A 21267-nucleotide genomic window follows, 5' to 3' on the forward strand; every position below is an offset into this window, starting at 1 on the left:
AAATTCATGAATATGAAGCAAACCTACTAATTTTCATGAATAGCATAGAAACTCGTGCAAGTTATATCAGTGTGATACTTCCATTTTTATTGCACGTATTGATAACAACAGGGAAGATGGTTCATTCATGAAAGATGACATTTGTAGATCAGAGGAAAGTATATACTTTTAGTACCATTAAATCCCTGACACTTTTGTCACAGACATGATCATGGCCTAGGTAAGAGGTCTCTAATTTGAGAAAGAAAATACATCGACGTTATTGAGATTTTAAGCTTTTATTATTACCAAAGTTTATTATCTTTTTAAAAATAATAATTAGTATGACCTGTTAAACTTGTATTCTTTCGTAAATACAATAGTTTTCAGCGATTCTATAACCAAGACTACATACACTTTTCATTCTATTATTCGTATTGTTCGGGATCGATATCAACGATATCGGAAATGACACTTCTCCAATGAGTAATCAATCTGAACTTAATACCCTGTCCTTCAAAACAAGGCTTGGCTGGGTAATCTTCACTGCTCACAAGCATTCCTCGGAGTTTATTGCCACAAATGAGAGGTGCTCCAAAGTCTCCCTGAAATATGAAATATTCACAGTCACAAAGATGCTACAGGTATGTAACAAAAGGTTTCTAGACAGAAATTTCTAACAATAATGCAAATAGCTAATAAATAGTAACAATAATAGATAAATACAAAATTAATGCAGATCTTTGGATACATGGTGATAGTAATTATTATAGTCCAAAAACACGTTACCTAGACAATATGTAAGATCGAAAACTGACACTTTGAAACTTTTCGTTAGATTCAACCCTAATAACATAGAGTTTCGTCTACATGTATGTAGCAAACATGGAAAATTTGGCCATAGGCGCCGTTTCTAGGCACCTGTGTAAAACTAGATATATTTACCCAGTTTCCGTTTTCTGGTTCCAAGCATTTCAGAAATATATTTTTACTCTTGATTCTTTGAAATCAGAAGTGACCTCTGAAAGCAAAACTACTTTTCTACACGCATCTACTTTACAACATGCTCTTCACAACAATCCAGTTTACTTTAACAATAACTGCAGTACTCATTAGAAGAAGAATATTATAACTCAAGTACGAACTCCTCCAATATTGTTGTGTAGTATTATGCAATACTTTTCGTGTAATACTTCGTGTTTTCATTATTTGAGAAATAATTCTACAAGTTTTTGTCCCTTGTATTGAACCTAAACTGGAGTAGATATTACTTGCCCTTCCTGACAGCACGCTGCGTGCACGTGGTGCTCAACGTTATGTTGCCAGCTTTTGTGTCGGGTATTGAAACAAAGTTATTCACTGCAAATAAATCTCAGTTTTATAATATTAAATGACACAAAAGAAAACTAAAAGGAATGTTCTCAATAACCAGCAGGTCTACTATTCAAGTTGGCATTCTACTAAAATAATGTGCATTTGTTTATATTTAAATTGGCAACTTGAGGAAAGGGTGGAATATTTACCGTTGTAGAACGATAGAAATGAGTTACTATAATTGGCTGAACGTGTTGTTGAAATAAAAACAGTTCTTCTTGCCTTATTTTTATAACCACGTGCAGGAAGGGAAAAACAAGGGAAAGGAATTGTCAGAAAGGACAACTTGTATCAAATGGACTATTATTTTTATAATTTAGACTTCTGTTCGCACATTGACGGAAGGTAGGAATTCTGCATTTCATTTCGATCATTTAAACAAATTGTGCACTTGCGTGTGACAATACACGACTATAGGTAGAAATTTGTTTACACAGTTTTTACGGGAAGCTTAGAAGTTTTCATTGCTTTTGTGTACCTGTTTAGTCTAAAGACTTCAGTTAAAGAGTCTATTTACTGAAGAATACACACTTCTGGTGAGAACGGAAGTACAATGACAAGTATATATACACAACATTTCCAATTTCTGAAGCACAAAATTCCTCTGTTACTTAAATGTAACGATATTTAATGACACGATATATTACTTTGAGTTTCTCAGATATAGTATTCCAGGTACAAAAGAATCAACAGTAACAGGGGTTGCTAGTACAGTAGCAACGGAAATCGAGGAAATTTGTAATATAGCATAATTTAATTATTATGAATAATATATCATAATAAAATCGTGCAAATAGTTAGTTCATACCGCCTTAAAATACAGAAACATAATGAGAAACAATAAAATCTAATACCAATGCTTTATGAAAGTTCTCTAGAGCAAAGGTTGCCTTTGTCATTTGTGCTTGCAAATACAAAGATCTCTTCAAGTGCGTTGCAATTTTTTTCTTTAGTAAAAAGTCCCCAGTAATTTAGGGTGATTGTCTTATTGATCAGAGGGAAGGCAGAAAGGTAGTTATGATAGGCTTAGGTAAGTGTATTGTAAGAAACGATATCTAGGGGAAAAGAAACATGAAAGTAATGTTACTTAGCCAAAGTTTTGGCCAAATGTATTGTTAACCTATCTTATGTCTTTATCTTCTCAATGTGAAATTGAATTTCAAGATCATGACCCTGAATATAAAGATCAGACGGTACCAGAAACTAAGAAGGAAAGATGTAAGTTACATATATCCAACGCTACATCCCAAATATTCATTAGGTTGATTGCATTTGCATCTGCATAGTACCAGACAAAAGTGTGTTCTCCGGACAAAAGATAAAACTATAAGTTTCTTATTAAAAACTTGTATAGTTACTAAAAAATGTGTAACCAATGTGACTGACACCATGCACAATGAAGAAGACAAAAAGTTGAATTTCGTGTAGGACAACGTGATAAAATTAGTAGAATAAAACTTTTTATTTTGGTAAAAAGAAGAATTATTAAATTAGAAGATTGAAATACCATTTCACAAGCTAATTGTAATTGAGAAACATGTACAGAAAGACAGTTGATGTTATACCACTTTGTGATCCATCCATCGATATTATATCAATTACACCCCCCCACACACACAAATAAAATGAAACTTCTGTGAAGAAAGAAAACAAAAGATTAAAATGGAAATTAAAAACTTAGAATGTTAAGTAGTGAATAAGATATGACGATACGAAACGTAGTAATAAATGAAGAAGGAAAGCGCCTGAGTTTAGGAATAAGTTTAGTAAGGAGAAAAAGATAGATACAAGAGAACTGTTGAATTCAGTGGAACAAAATTATGGACAGAGACAAGATAACAATTATAATAAAAGGAAGAGAGAGAGACAAGAAAAGAAGGAAAGCAGTAGGAATATTCAAACCGAATATGGACAATAAATTTGAGACCTCAGAAAAGAAGAAAAAGGTGGGTTAAAGAGTTTATGGAAAAGGAAACCATAGTAATCAAATATGCTGACAAAGGAAGAACAGTGGTAGTGATGGAGGAATAATAATATAAAGAAATCGTAAAAGAGTTATGTAACGAACCATATGAGATAATATGAGAGAAAAGATGAAATAAATCAAAGAGAAGGTAATAGGAAATTAAAGGAAAAAGGAGTTCAAGAGATTATCACACGAAATGACATAATTCAGGGTATGATGAAATTACCAAAAATACACTCTAGAGACATAAAGCTGAGGCTGGTTATAGATTGTAGAAAGAATATCTTAGAACATTTGGAAACGAATTAAAGAAGATAACAGAAGAAACAGGAGAAAGATAAGGAAATAATAGGGTAAATAGTAAGAAAGAAGTCAAGAGGATGATAGATAAAACAAGAATAATAAATGAGAAAATATTGGTGTTTACTGTAGAGATTAAAGCTATGTTTCAAGCTAAGAAGATGTTATATTTTGAAGCTGATAGAAGAAGAAATAAAGAATAAAATTACAAGGAATTGCAAGAAATATAAAAATGATAAAAGCCTTAAAATTTATATGGGAGAACAGTGTATGTACAACAGAGGAGAAGTTATTGAGAATAAAGAAAAGGTTAAGTATATTAGAAAATACAAATAACAAATGGGAACAGAACGTGAATAAGTATGGGGAAATGTGGGGGAGAAACTCTGGAACCGCTCAGGCCAACTACAGGCTGAGTGGGAAAAGGGAAGAGAGCTTTCAAACGCTACGCAAGCTTGTCTACAAACGACATCTTGCACAGCACTATGAGGCCGAGCATAAGAAGGGAGTACAACTTGGCGAACCCCTAATAAGTCTCCAGAAACCAGACATGAACTTGGTTGAATACGCCAAAGTACTAACTAACTTCGAAGAAAACATACAAAACATTCTGAAAAGAGCTGAGACTGAAATAATCAGAGAAGTAATCGAACACTACAAACAACGACGTCAAACATTAGAAAAATAATGTGAATTTGACGTAGAAGAGTGCAAATCCCGCTTTGTAACACAAGAAACAAAAGAGGTAGTCTAGAGAAAAAATAGTAGCTTTTTACGTCTTAAAAAGGAAAATCCAACCCCAAAATAATAAACAACAAATGATGATCAGAAGCACACAATGAGAGAGACGAAACACTCCACAGAGGAAGCTAAGAAGGAATCAATAGAATACATCATGGAGTTCCACACCACCACAAAAAACAAAGGTCCATTTCAAGATCACAAAAAATCAAAAGAGAGTTAAATTGAACAACCCCAACAAAACTGAGAAAACCACAAGCGAACCCAACAAAAAATAACGACCGAAAGAAAAGAAAGAAAAAGTAGACCCAGAAAGAAAAATATGAAAGGAAAGCAATCACTCATACACAACCTATGAAATAAAACTCTAACACCCGACCAACTGGAGGTACTGGGAAAAGATTATCTTTTTTTCCAAAATATAAAACAAACCCGTTGGTTCTGAGAAAGGACCTGAAAAACTCAAAAACTAAATAAACCAAATATACTAAATAAAGAACCCAAAGAAAAATAGAACATCGTTCCTCTTAAGTAAGGGGAGAGAACAAAGAGCCAGACTTAACCATCCATTTTATTCAAGAACACATAGATCTCCTACAAGAAGAAATCCTCAAACTCTTAGAAAAAAGAAGCAAATCAAACCTATCTTTGCGCCATAGACACGCACTTTACAAACTAAAATTCGAAAACGATATAATTATAAAACCCACTGACAAATCAGGAGGCGTGGTGATAATGAAAAAAAACACTATGAAAAAGGAACACTTTTCCTATTGAAGAACAAAACCACATTCGGAGAAATAAAACAATCAAAAGGCGCAATTTTTAAAATGATTGAGAAGAAAATAACCTTTTCGAAAAGCTACTGATACAAACAGGAGCGCTGAAACAGTTCCACAAAGGAAGACTAATAAACAGAGGGACAAACTTGCCCAGCTTCTACCTATTACAAAAATATATGCACAACCAAGACCAGAGAGAGGCCTTCTTCCGGGAAGACCAATAGTATCAGCCTGCAACAGCAGACAAAAAACCTAGACAAATATCTGACACACTTTCTTATGAAACTCCTACTCACACTGCCTGAATGACTAAAATACACCACAGATTTTCTTCAAAGAATTAGACAGATCAGAAAAATATCTACCACAAACCTCCCATACACCACAGATATCAAAAATCTATACTCAAACATAGAAAGTAAAAGAGGCATAGAACTCGTATCAGACTATTACACCTCAAGATATGACTGGCTAAAAGGAAAATGCAAGGGAGAAACTCTAGAACCACCAGCACCATCTCTAATGAAAAGACTGGAAATTCTGATGTATAATAACTACATTAGATTTGGTTATAAATTATTTCTCCAACGCAAGGGCACAGCCACAAGGTCTTCGGTGTCGGTGGCAAATGCGAACATCTACGTTCACATGGAGCTAACCCAGGCAGAAACGGGCCCTAAGAAACCATTATATTAATACAGATTTGTAGACGATATCATGGGAATATTTCTACGTACCAAACAACAGCTTGAAACATATTTTGAAAACCTATAAAAAATACAGGTGAATTGGAATTCATGATGGAAAGAGACTTTCTTCTTTATTAGAAAGAAAGTCTAATACACTTCCTGGATGTAACAATAGTGAAAAGACCTTGTGGTGCCCTAGAGACAGACATTTACTACAAACGCACAAACAAACAATAATTTTTGAGAGCAAACTCAAGACACCCCATCGTACTAAAAAACTCACTAATAACAAGCCAAATATTTATGACTAACAAGAATTATCGAAAACAAACAAAGATTAGAAAACACACTAAAACTACTAGGCAGAATATTCATGGCAAGGGCCTACAAGAAGGCACTTATCAGGGCAAAGATAGAAAACCTACTGACAAAAAGATAAAAGAAAAAATGAGGGGTGGACATAATAATATTCCCACTCTTCTAGCTCCCAAACTATGAAAACAATCTGAAAGCCATTACCAAAGAATTCTGGAAAGAAATGAATACAGAATATGAAAGAGAAGAATGGTGGCAAAAGATGCCTCAGAGACATCCAAAGACATAGGATCTTAGACACACAGGACACTCAGAAACCTTAAACAGCACCTCACTAAGGTCATATACAATAGACCTCTAAAAAAGGAAATACTGAAAGGGAAGTGACTACACAGAACAGGAGAGACAAGATATCTGGAGACCGGAAACAAGAGATGAGAGGAGAGGAAAACGAAAAGAAAAAGTAAAAAAGTAAAAGAAAAACAGGAATATAAAAAGAAAAAAGGAAAAAGAATAAAGAAAAGAGGGAAACAGAAAAAGGAAAAGATAAAAAAGAAAAATATCAAAGGAAGAAAAACATAATTCTATACAACAGAAAAGCGAAAACATAGAATGAATAAAACATAAAAATAAGTAAAAGAAAAACCAGAACTCACGGAACAAATCCAATACAGATCCACACCTAAACCAAAATCTAAAATACGAGATCAGAAACAAACTAACCAGAAAAGGGACTTACAGGTAAAACGAAAAACATTGAACCATAAGAATGAAGAAACAAGAAATAAAGGCAATAAAAACCACAATAATAACAAGAAATACCGAGACATCAAAGACGAAATATGACAAAAGAAAACAGATCCAACACCAAAAACAGAGAAACAAATAAAGAACACACTCAGAGAGAAACAACAATGAATGTGAGTAGATGGGGGACACTTAACTGAAAGCTGACATTACCCTAAAAATCGCGTTTTTTTTAGGGTGTTCTGAAAGCAAGGACTCAATTTTCCAGTGATGCACGACACGCCATGACCTCCGTAACGTTCAACCGTGGAAAATCGAACACCCCAAAAACTCATTCTCTTTTATGAGGGTGTATTCGTTCTCTTTTACGACTACATTTTAGGGGAGTACTCGTTCTCTTTTATGAGCACTTTTTCAACCCCTATTTTAACATAGCAGAAATTACATAAGACTACGAACTGATAAAATACAATGAATGCATATTTTAGGAGCACTCCTACGTAACATAGCAAAGGCTACTAATATAATGCGGGTGTAACCGTTCCCTTTTATGACCACTTTTTTCAACCCCTACTTTAACACAACAGAAATTAATTAATACAATGAATACATAATCTAATCACAGATTACACACAGACTACGAACATAGCAGAGCTGATAAAAGAGAATATGCTATTTTCTAACCCCTATTTCATACAGCAGAGAATATAAACCAGTAGCAGGGATGTATTCGTTCACTTTTATGAGCACTTTTTTCAAGCCCTATAAGATAGCAGAAATTACTCAGAGACTACGAACATAGCAGAGCTAATAAAAGACTATGAACACATTTTCCAACCCCTATGTAACATACGAACAGGTAGCAAAAATAATAAAAGAGTCTGACTTATTTTTCCACCGCTATTTTAACATAGCAAAAATTACACAATACTATGAGCACATAGATTACATACGCACTCCTACATAACATAGCAAAGACTACCAACATAACAGAGAATAATGAAGGTTTTCTCGTTCCCTTTTATGAGCACATTTCTCAACCCTCTATTTTAACATAGCAGAAATTACTTAAGACAATGCACATATTTTTCAACCTCTATTTTTTACAGCAGAGATTACACAGAGACTATGAACACCTATTTTCGCAACTCCCTATGTATAAAAAAGTATGGCCTATTTTTTAACGCCTATTTAATACAACAGAGAATATGAACCAATATCAGGAGTGTACTAGTTCCCTTTTATCAACAACTATGTAACATAGCAGAAATTACAGAAGCATTCATCTAGTACTACAGGTACCAAAGGTACTGACCATCGAGATCAAAGGTCAAATGTTTAAAATCGAATAACTTTTAAACGGAACAACATATTGAGGTACTGTTTCCACAATTGGTAACAGTTCCTCAACTACTGCATATCCGAAAAGTATGGACCAACGAGGTCAAAGTTCAAATATTTAGACGCGAATAACTTTTAATCCGAGTCACATATTGAGGTGGTGTTTACATATTTAGTAATGGATAACCAACTGCTGCATGCCTCAAAAGTACTGACCATTGAGGTCAAAGGTCAAATACTTAAACCCGAATAACTCGTAAACAGAGCAACGTATTGAGGTGCTGTTTCCACATTTAGTAACAAGTTATTAACTACAGCGTGTCTCAATAGTACTGACCACCGAGGTCGAAGGTCAAATATTTAAACCAGAATAGCTCGTAAACGGAGCGTCATATTGAAGTGCTGTTTCCACATTTAGTAATAGGTCACAAATTACTAAATGACTCAAAAGTACTGACTATGGAGGTCAAACATCAAATATTTAAACCAAAATAACTGGTAAACGGATCAATATATTGAGGCGGAGTTTCCAGATTTCGTAATAGGTCATCAACAACTACATGCTCCGAAAGTACTATCGATCGTGCTCAAATGTCAAATATTTAAAACAGAATAGCTCGTAAACGGAGCAACATGTTGAGGTGCTGTTTCCAGATTTAGTAATAGGTCATCAACTATTACTTGACCCAAAAACACTGACAATCGACATCAAAGGTCAAATATTTAAACCCGAATAACTTGTTAACCAAGCAACATATTGAGGTGTTTCTTCCACATTTAGTAATAGGTCATAAACAGCTACATGTTTCAAATTTACTGACCATCAAGGTGAAAGGTCAAGTATTTAAAATAGAATAACTTTTAAACGGAGCCACATATTGAGGTGGTGTTTCCATATTTAGTAATTGGTCGTCATCAACTACAAGACCCAAAAGTACTAACCATCGAGGTCAAAGGTCAAATATTTAATACAGAATAACTTTTAAAAGAAGCCACATATTGAGGTGGCGTTTCCATATATACTAATGGGTCATCAAGTACCACATGTACCAAAAGTACTAACCTTCGAGGTAAAAGGTCAAATATTTAAACCCGAATAACTCGTAAACGTAGCGACGGATAAATTTGTATGGCCTATTGAGTTTCCTACCCACAACATAAAAGTAAAGATCGAATAAATTTGAGTGTCCTATTTACTTCTGTACCAAACATTTATATCATTTTGTACTACTCAAATAAACGGAGGAATACAATTGTAATAACCAAAAAAGCGAAGAAGGGCCATTTTAACTAACTCAGGATTTTATACAATTTTTTACTACTCCGATAAAAGAAAGAATAAGTTAAGGTGTTCTACGTTTTATACCGATGAAAAAATGAACGTCCATTTTAGCTAGCTGAGTATTTTGCACTATTTAAATAAACCAAGAAATAAATTTGCACTAACCAGAAAAAGCGACAAAGGCCTATTTTAACTGGCTCAGAAGTTCTATACCATTTTGTACTATTTAAACAAACGAAGGGATAACCTTTGAGTGAACTGTTCAATTGTGTAGCAAGAAGGACCATTTTAAGAAACCCAGAATTTTACATCATTTTGTACTGCTCAAATGAACGAAGAAATACATTTGGATGGAGTATTTAGTTTTGTACGAACCAGAAAAAGTGAAGAATGAATAAAATTTGAGTGGATCATTTCATTATGTACCAACTGGAAAAGTGAAGGGCCATTATATTATAGCTTTTGTATTATTCAAACAAACGAAGGAATAAATTTTTACTTTCCAACAAAGGCGAAGAAGGCTCTTTTTAACTAACTCAGCATTATACCATTTTGTATTATTCAAATAATCGAGGGAATAAATTTGAGTGGTTTAGTTTATTTATTGCATTATGACTAGCTCAGCATTTTATATCTTTTTGTATCATTAAAAGACTGAGGATAATTTGAGTAGTTTATTTTTTGTACCCATGAGAAGACAACAAAGAGGGGCTATTTTAACTAACTAAGCATGTTATACCTTTCTGTGGCATTTAAAGAAATAGTTAAATAAATGCGAGTGTCATATTTCCTTTTGTACCAACGAGAAAATGGCGAAGAACTGGCTTAGAATTTTATACATTTTGTAATATTTAAAGAAACGAAGGGTTAAATTTCTGTGACCTATTTAGTTTGGTACCAAACAGAAAAAGCTTCAAAAATAAACAAAGGAGTATATTTGTACTAACCAGAAAAAGCTAAGAAAGACCATTTGAACTAGCTCAGCTTGTTATACCTTTTGTACTACTTAAACAAACGAAGCAATAAATTTGAGTGGCCTATTTTGAGTGGAGTGAGTTCCAAACATTTATATCATTTTTACTACGGAAATAAACCAAGGAATAAATTTGTATGAACCGGAAGAAAAAGCGGTACTAACTGAGAATTTTATAACTTTTGTACTACGCCGATAAAGGAAGGAATAAATTTGAGTGGTCTATTCTATGTTTGTAGAAATCACAAGAAAAACAAAAAAAGATCCATTTTAACTAGCTCATCACTTTATACCTTTGGTGCTATTCAAATAAACGAAGGGTTACATTTGAGTAACCTATTCAATTTTGTATCTAGCAGAAAAGAACGTGAACCTTTCTTTTCTTTTGTATTAACAAGATAAATAAAACAAAGAAGGTCCATTTTAAACAGCTCTGAATTCTCGTATATTTTGTACTACTCCAATAAACAAGAAAAAAATTTTGGTGTTCTACTTTTTATACCAACCAGAAAAAACCAGGAAATACCATTTTAACTAGCTGAATATTTTATATTTTCTACTACTCAAATAAACGCAGGAATAAATTTGAGTGGCCTATTTGAATTTTGTACTAAAGAGAAATGCCATTTTAGCTAACTCAAAATTTCTATATTTTTTGTGCTGTTCAAATAAACAAAGGAATACATTTGCACTAACCAGAAAAAGTGATGAAGGACCATTTTAACTAACTCAGAATTTTATATCATTTTGTAATACTGAAAAAGACGAAATATTAAATTTCTGTGACTTATTCAGTTTTGTAGCAAGCAGAAAAAGGAAAGAATTACCATTTCGTGCTACTCAAATAAACAAAGGAATAACTTTTTGTGGCCCATTTAGTTTTGTACTAACCACGAAAAAATCAAAGAAGGTTCATTTTAACTAGCTCAGCATTTTATACCTTTCTGGGGGATTCAAATAAACGAGGAAATAATTTGAGTGTTCTATTTTTTGTGATGCTAGATTTTGTATATTGTCACCCAGAGAAAGGGCCACTTTAAAGTAGCATTGCTAAAGAAATATTTATTGCCTCTCCCGTCAGTGAGTTTCGAGAATTAGGTCTTACATTTATTATAGGGTGACAAAATACTATCGGAGACGCTAAAGTCCAAAGTTTCCAGATCAGTAACGTGAGATTTAACCAACTAGAGATGCCATTGGTTACAGACGAAAAATATTCAATTAGAAGAGAGTTGCGTCATAATTTAATTTTAACATAATTCTGTAGAACAGACTGCATAGCAATTGGCGTGATTAAGCGATGAAGACGTACTAAAGAAAAATGATGAATGACGACGAATCATCACAATAATAAACAAGAAGAAACAGCATGCTTGGCCATTTTGGATCACAATGCTGATAGAGGAAAAGGCCAAAGGAAAACCAGCAGAAGAAGAGATCATATCAGAGTAAAAATCAGCTCACCAAAAAACGAAAAGTTTTGAAAGTTCCATGTTGCACATCATCTACAAAAAGTGCTGAATCATTAGCTGGGAACAGTTTTATTCAACTAAAAAAAAACTATTGTTCTTTCTGAGAGAGAATTATCAAGAATAAAGAGAAAGGAAAACATAGAGTTGAAATCAAAAGAGGATGAAATTAATTTCTATATATGACAAAAGAAAGAGAGGTAGGAAGATTAAATACAAATTAGTATAAGAAGTGATGGTTAACAGCTAGAGTGACTAAAAGGAACTTCATGAGAATTATGAAAAAAACGGTATAACGATTGGTCCTTAGGTTATTAGTACAGAATTAGTACAATTTGCAGAATTGCAGTACAGCTAAAAAGAAGAAAGAAGGAAAGGAAAGAGAGCGAAGAAAGAAAAGGAGGATGAAGAAGAAAATCGTTTTGAGTAGAAAGCATAGGAGAAAAGACAGAAATCCTGAAAAAAATATTAAAGAAATGAGGAATAAAAACATATAGGAAGAGAGTAGGAGAGTATTAGAATTAGCGAAAAGGAAGAAAATAACAGAAATTAAAATGTAGCAAAATTAGAAATGGATAAAGTATATGATTAGGTATAAGAAATGCGAAATGAATTACATAAAAAAACAGGAAATAAGTTGAAAGATATGATTAAACATCACAGGAAATACGTTAGAATGGAGAACAATAATAACAAAGTATATAAGCATGTAAGAGAAACAGGACACGAAATAGACTAGGAAGGTATGGAAAGAATGGAAAGCGAAGGAAGAAACATTAGAAGAAAGTGATGAGAGATGGAATCGATATAAAGAGAAGAGAGATTGAAATTGTTGAATTTGAATAGTTGGCTCAATATTAAAGTTTTGTGGGAAAAAATGATTCTGGATAGAACAGAAGAAAAATAACGAGATGTGTTCATAATTTAAAGGTTAGTGAAAGTTTAGAAAATGTTATTAAAATTTAAAATCCAATCAAAAGTTTAAAAAAGTGGAAGTTTTCATCATTAAAACTGCAGTGGTAACGTGAGAAAAAAATTACATGAATGGTAAAGTTGGGCCTGCTGGATCCATAAGCTTTTTTGCTTGATAAGATGTAAACTGAGAGTTAAATCATCATTATATTTTGAATATTAAATACAAACAACATTAGGCAATGGTTTAAGATAGATAACAAACGGCTGTGTCCCCACATACACCTCCATATTTTCTGTGTAGTATAATGTTGCATCAACAAAACTAAAAGTTTTGTTCCATATTTTGCAGGGGTTTTGGGCACATAGATACAGAATCCACATATTCCTGGGAAACCTACAAGTGTCTCATCCAATGTTGCTAACATAGCAATTGGAAAATTTAACTTGCCATTGCTTACAAATAATTTTTAAAAAGTCACGAATTGGAGCTAATTTGCCTAAGGATTTTCTTTTCGTACGTGTATCAACGTCATCAAATTACAAACAACGACAAAGAAATCGGAACCTCTGTAAAGACATAGTAGTCGAAACTATCTTCACTCCTGTTCCATCTTGCTCCCACAATTCCTCAACATTCAGACGTCCAGCATGCAATACATCAGCGATATATAACAAACCTATGAGCGCTTTCCCTTCACACACACTGGTAAGATGTATAAATCGTTGTTCCGAATACTTTGCAGTTATTTTCTGTATGTATTTGTTGGTGTTAGTAACACTAATATCAACTATCGCATCGGTTATAAACATAGACCACGTTTCCTGAACAGTCTTTGTATTCATTGCAGTTTGGGTCACTTATACGAACAGTCACAATATTACTAGCGCTTGTACGGACATTTACATTTCGCACTTCTATTCTCTACTTTCTTTCATTATTTCTACCCACAAAATATTACAGACATTTAGTTTCATCAGTAACAGTTTTCCTCATTGGATTGTGCGTACTATCAGTATCATGGTTACAGTAAATACAGAAATCCGAATCTTCATCATTATCTTCTTCTTCAGAGGATGAAACATCAAGTTCCGTTTCTAACATCTGTCTTGCTCTTTCAACGTTTGATTCGTAACTTCCAGCCTTGTTACTACACTAACACAGAACAAAGTATGTGTACAAAAATGCTGATATTGGTGGAAAATATCTTCTAAACTTCACATAAAATAAATTCAAACACAAGACAAACTGTTCCTCAAATAATAGCGTAAGTGGTAACGTTGGGTCTGAGTGGCCCAGACTAAGATAAAACACAGACAATCCAACGATGAAAAGCTTTAAACTGAAATTGATGGGTATCACATAAAATAGTATTTTAGATTGAAAGGTAGATGGAGTACGAAGCTCGTACAGTGTTGCCAACTAAAGATATAATATATATAAAAATAATTTGGATCTAGTAGACCCAACGTTACCACTGAACAGTTAAAATTAGATCTTCGTGCGAATGGAAGTAGTTGTAATGAAAGGAAGGATCTTATTGATTCTTTACAATTATCTCTCCTCCTGTTTTGAGAAATGCATAACCTCTAGTATTAAGATTTTATTTCACAATGTTTCCAGTAAAGATCATTACCAAATGCGTAACAGTATTATTTATTAGTAGTGATAAGCTTTGGCCAGATTTTATTTTAATTTCACAAAAAATAATGTACTTACGGTGCAGTGCCCTTGATTCTTGAAAGGTTTAACACAAATATAATTCCCTGTTTTGTTAGTGTTACATTGTTTCATATCTACAACTGTAACTGGCATTTTTAATAGACATTCTGATGGCTCATAGATAGGACCCTAGAACAGATAAAAGTTTTCATTAACATAGAACAGTTACGTTTAGTGTACAAGTAAATGAATACTTTAAGGGTATGAATCATTTTACAGATACTTATCAAATGAATGTAAATATGTTATCTATGTAAATATCGGTTAATGGGTGTGTAGACAAGTGTCTCGTAATGTTTTCATTGATTCGAATATGGCTTTTTAGACTAAAAAATATACTGTCTGTAGTAAATCATGCTTCATCAGTGAATAGTACAAGGGTATGAAACTGTGGACCTGCCAAGCAGAGTTGCATTAGCCATTCACAATATACATGTACAAGAATTTAGATGAAGTCAGCTTGAGGCAGATTTCTATTCTTTATAGATAGTAGGATTGCAACTTATGTTTGTGTAGTACTTTCCAGTACTGTCTATACAATACTGTGTGCCACACCCATTTCATGGAACATACCAGAGGCAAGTGATAGCTAATAAGATAGGCAAATAGTCCCTTCGATCTGGACTACTGTAGTAGAGAGAGCGTGAATGCTTTCTTTCTATCATTAGTTCCATCCAAGGGTTGTTTCCTAGCACTCTATTTGTAGTATGGTCCTGGTGCTTGTCGGAGGCTGTTCCCCTACACGATGAGGTATCATTCTTTCGAATTATGGTTCCCCATGGTCGTGAAATTGTGGTCACCAGTGTCTTTTTCCCATAAACTGTTGAACGGGCATGCAAATCCTTCACTATATAACCTAGTTGCTTCATGACCGTATCCATTAGCTATTTCACAGGGAAAAACATATTTATAAGCTCATCAACCGCAAATGTCAATACACTTCAAAATACTGTCTCACTAACGACACACAAAGTAACTGCAGTACACCAATTTGCCAGCACTAACCAGTTAACTACCAACAAAGCCTTCGCAGCTGCGTGAAACGGAACATACCAGAGGCAAATGATAGATGATACAGTAGGCAAATAGTCAATTCAAACTAGACTACCGTAGTAGAGAGAGCGTGATTACTTTCTTTCTGCCATTAGTTCCATCCAAGGGTTCTTTATTGGCAGTCCATGTGTTTGTCTTCTTTCAAACAGAAAACGTGTTCACTGATATGGAATGGCGAAGTTTATATATATATATATATATATATATATATATATATATATATATATATATATATATATATATATATTAGCTTGAAGCCTCAATCAGACGCGAAACTATTTATGCTAATCGCGACGAGACGGTGGTCGCGATGCGACGCACTTCTGGCCATTTGTTTCTATTCTACAATTGCTTTTCTTATTATCGTCTATCATCATTCTGAGTTTGTCCCCAGGTCACGGAACCACTTTTTATATATGGCGAAACTGCGTACTTAACATTTTTTTTTACTTGAGAAACACAAGGAAATAGCATTCATAAAACTAATTACAATCGCAAATTCTCATTGCAAACCGTACTGACTTTAGTGTAAACATTTCCCATGTTTACTCCTTTCGGCAATAGATTGGACTAAATTGGATTTGAGATTAGCTTCCTGTTTTGCAGCGAGGCTATATGAGATGTGCACTTACAGCTTAACGTGGGATTCAATCCGCATGAGTTCCAGTCGAAAATCGAACTCAGTTCTTCCACGTCAAAGCCGCGTACCGATCCACATAGACCGTTGGGAACTCTCTCGGTGACACATACCAGAGAAGAAATATTTAAATACAATTGGAATTCTGCTAAGTTATTTTGTTTGCATTCAAAATAATAGAATTCATCTTGTCTCATGTTCGAATACTTCGAGCGGAAGAATTTGGATTCGAAATAATGCAATTAAGTACACACACATACACACAGACAAATATATATATATATATATATATATATATATATATATATATATATATATATATATATATATATAGATAGATAGATAGATAGATAGATAGATAGATATAGATATAGATATATTATATATAAACTGCAATAGGTGATTGCTCATATGAAAATAAGAGAAAATCTTCATATGGATCTATGCTGCGAAAAGTGTGTAGTACGCGTGTGTAGTGCAACACACAGATTGCAGTACGCGTTATATCGAACTGAAAATTTGTGAAGCCGACGTTCATATCAGGGTTAAGAGTTCATAAGTTCGATTCCCATCGACGGGTGCACTCAGTCGAGAAAGTTTAAAAAGGTTTTTCAGGCTAGCCATCCTGAATGAAGTTTCCTGGATTTCCCTCATTCACACCAGGCAAATCTCGGGGTGGTACGTAACCCTTATATATGGCCTCTTCGTTTGCTCCCTTTCTCCGGATAGTGTGCTCGCCGAGGGACGTCATCTCCCATACGTAACTGGCTAAATGACCATCGATACCGAAAGCCCAGAAATCTAAATCCTACATCCCTTAAGAGTGCACGCATATATAATCCAAACATGCTTATTTCAGCAATGTGCAATGTGGGCGCAACGTATTCCCTATCAGGCATAATTCCCAGACATGCTCCCAACAAAATTCTCATATAAACTCTGAATTAAAGATGGGTCGAGAGTAAACAAGAAATTAGCACTGACAGCAGTGAATACGAAATGCATTGTTCCAAAGTTGAAATTATTGAGAACAGTAGCTCAATGGTTTTTCATGTTTAGGATAGCATATCCTGTGGTGTATGGTTTCACGGTAAATTTCATGGTTTTAACAGGTATAAACGTAAAGCATTGCAGCACGTACCTTGGCATTTGCAAGGTCGTGAAGTTTTCTTGTCCCTCTGTTGCAAATATAAATGTAAGTGATACACAATTTACCTTGCTCTAAAGGTTTTTGCGACGCCTCTCAAAGTTTCTTAACATAAGAAAAGCTTTACTCTCTCACCTGAGAGGTTGATCATCGTCAACGATATCAGAATCACTTTACTGTGATTCCATTGTCACAGTGCATGAAAAATAAACAATTGATCTACATTTCCGCTTTTTCTTACACACATACCTCAAACACTTTCTCATTAACGAGAATTATATGATTAGATAAATCGAGAGATTTGCTATTCTGTGATGAGACATGTTCTTTTCTTGTATCTATTGACAAACATGTGTACCGCCGTACACATAAAGGTTAGTAGGTAGATCTAGCATATGTTTACAATCACAGAACTAGAGGTATGCCTGCCATCCTGGTATGTATCGAATAAACTAGACTTCTTGCTTATATGTGTTTTCATTATGTGCTTATGTGTGGAAGGGAATATGACTAGTGCTACATTCATTTGCGAAGTCATCAATCCTCCTCATTAGTGATGTCATCAACCCTCATCTCCAACTTCTATGGATACTTCGGGAATCGTCGTGTAGCAAGACAAAGTCTGCTTCCATATATCTAAGTCTCCGTGTTTAAGCTGCATCAAACAAGAATGGAGAGTGACCGAATGATATTTGAACACCAGAGCGGCTTCCACAATGTCCGAAGCTGCACAGGGAAAGCAAAAACTCAAAGCTTTCTTGAACGCTGTCTATAACGTTTGAACATCAAGTATCACTACCACCTATGTGTACGAATTGACTATATATTGACTTTAATGGAGAATCATGAGTTCATCTTGAAGTTATTAGAAACATTTTCACTTGTGATTATGAGAGCATCACATAAAAACCTTAATTGCATTTTTAGACTGGTATAGAGGTAAAATTATAACGAGTGAAATATTCGAGGCAAGTCGTAGGAACTCAGGAAAAGTATTTACTAATGAAGAGTCAAGGTTTTGTCATAATTAACTACAATGACAAAAGATATGGTAAAAATGTCCATCATGGAAATATTTTAGAATAATAGTACAACATTTTACAGTACTTACGAGTTTATGTGATCCCCAACCCATAACAACACAACGCGAGAAAGATTTTTTGTGATCATGATGCTCATCATCAACTGGAGCCACATATTTGGTAAACGTAAATGGTTCTTTAACCTGAAAAACAAGATCGTTTCTTAATAATATCAGGAATAGTTTAACAAACGTAAGCATTTTAATCAACTCGCATATCCATTAATCATAACAACTTTAACTCTAATGTGGAAAGTGAATATTATTAATCTCAAATAGTAAGGATTAACCTGCTTCTTCTGTAATACGTACATACCACAAAAGGTTAGAATATTTAAATGAATCAGAATTTACTTAGATTCAATTGTTATGCTGAAACAAATTTCAATACGTTTGTTAATTTTTTAAGTATCGAACATAGAATTGTAATTAATTCAACTAAAATTACTATATTTGTAAAATGTTTCATGACTAATTCGTAACTCATTTATTACTAATTTACTTCCTACAGTAATTAATCAGATCTTCTTATTAAATGCTGAATACATAATGCCTTTCTGAAACGCACAAATTGAAATTACAACGTTCTAGATATGAACCATCATTTTTACTCCAGTTCACTATTCCCATTTCTATAATGTTCTAAATTGAACAATATTTTTCTTAATTTTTCCCGCTTCATTGAAGAAATAACGAGAAGAGAGAACGAAGTAAAAAGATAATAATCCAGGTCAATACTATGAAATAATTGAATGTATCATTTACAAACGTTTATCAGTGCATGCAGAGAACTCTTGATTCACCCTTTCCGCTCTCATTTTTCCCAGGATACTTTGCGGTCGATGATGTCACGCGGAGATATTGCCAAGCATGTTACAAAATAGAGGATCTGTCCATACCACAAAATCGTGAAGTGATTCGTCACAGCCATACGTATCCTATGATTTGTGATTTTCTTACCTGTGAAAGGTTATTCCGGGTAATTTCTTTTAACTCTCATTTGTGCACCCATACGTGCAGCATGTAAATATTGTATAATATAAATCTGAACCAACAACTTAAATAAAAATAAACGATAGACATACTGCATGTATACATATGAAAATCGCAATGTGTTGAGGCAACAACTGTATATAGTGGAAATGAGAGTAACCAACGTATGAAAATCGCAATGTGTTGAGGCAACAACTGTATATAGTTGAAATGAGAATAACCAACGTATGAAAATCGCAATGTGTTGAGGCAACAACTGTATATAGTGGAAATGAGAGTAACCAACGTATGAAAATCGCAATGTGTTGAGGCAACAACTGTATATAGTGGAAATGAGAGTAACCAACGTATGAAAATCGCAATGTGTTGAGGCAACAACTGTATATAGTGGAAATGAGAGTAACCAACGTATGAAAATCGCAATGTGTTGAGGCAACAACTGTATATAGTGGAAATGAGAGTAACCAATGTATGAAAATCGCAATGTGTTGAGGCAACAACTGTATGTAGTGGAAATGAGAGTAACCAACGTATGAAAATCGCAATGTGTTGAGGCAACAACTGTATATAGTGGAAATGAGAGTAACCAACGTATGAAAATCGCAATGTGTTGAGGCAACAACTGTATGTAGTGGAAATGAGAGTAACCAACGTATGAAAATCGCAATGTGTTGAAGCAACAACTGTATATAGTGGAAATGAGAGTAACCAACGTATGAAAATCGCAATGTGTTGAGGCAACAACTGTATGTAGTGGAAATGAGAGTAACCAACGTATGAAAATCGCAATGTGTTGAGGCAACAACTGTATATAGTGGAAATGAGAGTAACCAACGTATGAAAATCGCAATGTGTTGAGGCAACAACTGTATATAGTGGAAATGAGAGTAACCAATCAGACGTGCCAATGCTATTTTTTTTTTTTGCTTCATTCAGTTAATAGGATGGAGATACACATGGGCAGATCCTCTATTTAATAATATCCTTGAGTATCACGAGGTATCGTTCAAGAGACCATGTGAAATACTGCATAGATAATTATGCTAGTTGGTATATTGTTTCAAGATGGACAAAAGTCCGTCCACATGACGTCACGGACAAGGAGCCAATCAGAACAAAAAACGCAAACTGCGGTTACCTGTTGTTTATATATCTTGAGTACATGAAGTGACTATATAAACACATAGGGCAGGAAAGATGGAACACCTAAAGCTCCGTGATTTTGTTAGTAGTATGGTTTCAGTAAGAAAATTTGAAGTTTTGCATTGTGAGATCCTATTAAGTCGCTTCATTGCCGGATGCAATAAGCACCAAAGCTGTCATGGTGTTTATGTCATCAATTTTAGGCCCAGTAATATTATATGTGACTCGCAGCGAATCATTGGATGAAACTAAAAGTAAGTTTCGGTTTCACGAAGAGACTTTCATTACTAAACTAATAAAGGAAAGACAATAACATACATTTTGCCGGAAAGATTTCTGACTTTGGTTATAAAATTCCATGAAGAATTGATCATTCTGTTATCCATTCTTTAATTTTTTTAATTCTATGGTAGAAATGAATTTAAAATTACATTCAGAATATCAGTTATTAAAATTCTTACAATTTTTTACCTTTCTTGATGGTCCAAAGAAATTAGATGTCGATAATGTAACTATCAATGACCCACCGTAGTTAATTTTAAAAATTGTAACTTCTTTGTAACATTACTGCCCCCAGGCTTCCAAACTTATGACCTGATTGAAGCCTCTCCACTGGCTTT

General features: G+C 34.0%; 1 protein-coding gene across 2 annotated transcripts in view; it reads right to left on the reverse strand.

The window, feature by feature from the left end:
- Positions 1 to 256: 256 nt before the first annotated feature.
- Positions 257 to 21267, reverse strand: part of LOC145673519 (trypsin-like) — a 59855-nt gene continuing 38844 nt past the window's right edge. For both annotated transcript variants that reach the window (XM_081743296.1, XM_081743297.1), the window contains exons 6-8: positions 18542 to 18655; positions 14591 to 14722; positions 257 to 584 (exon numbers count right to left, since the gene is read on the reverse strand). In XM_081743296.1, coding sequence (XP_081599422.1) covers positions 408 to 584; positions 14591 to 14722; positions 18542 to 18655 — 423 coding nt within the window. In that variant the 3' untranslated portion in view covers positions 257 to 407. The remainder of the gene's footprint in view (positions 585 to 14590; positions 14723 to 18541; positions 18656 to 21267) is intronic.

Source organism: Thermobia domestica, chromosome 16 (assembly GCF_964235325.1).
Source record: "Thermobia domestica chromosome 16, izTheDome1.hap1.1, whole genome shotgun sequence".
In the NCBI taxonomy this organism is placed as follows: Eukaryota; Metazoa; Arthropoda; class Insecta; order Zygentoma; family Lepismatidae; genus Thermobia; species Thermobia domestica.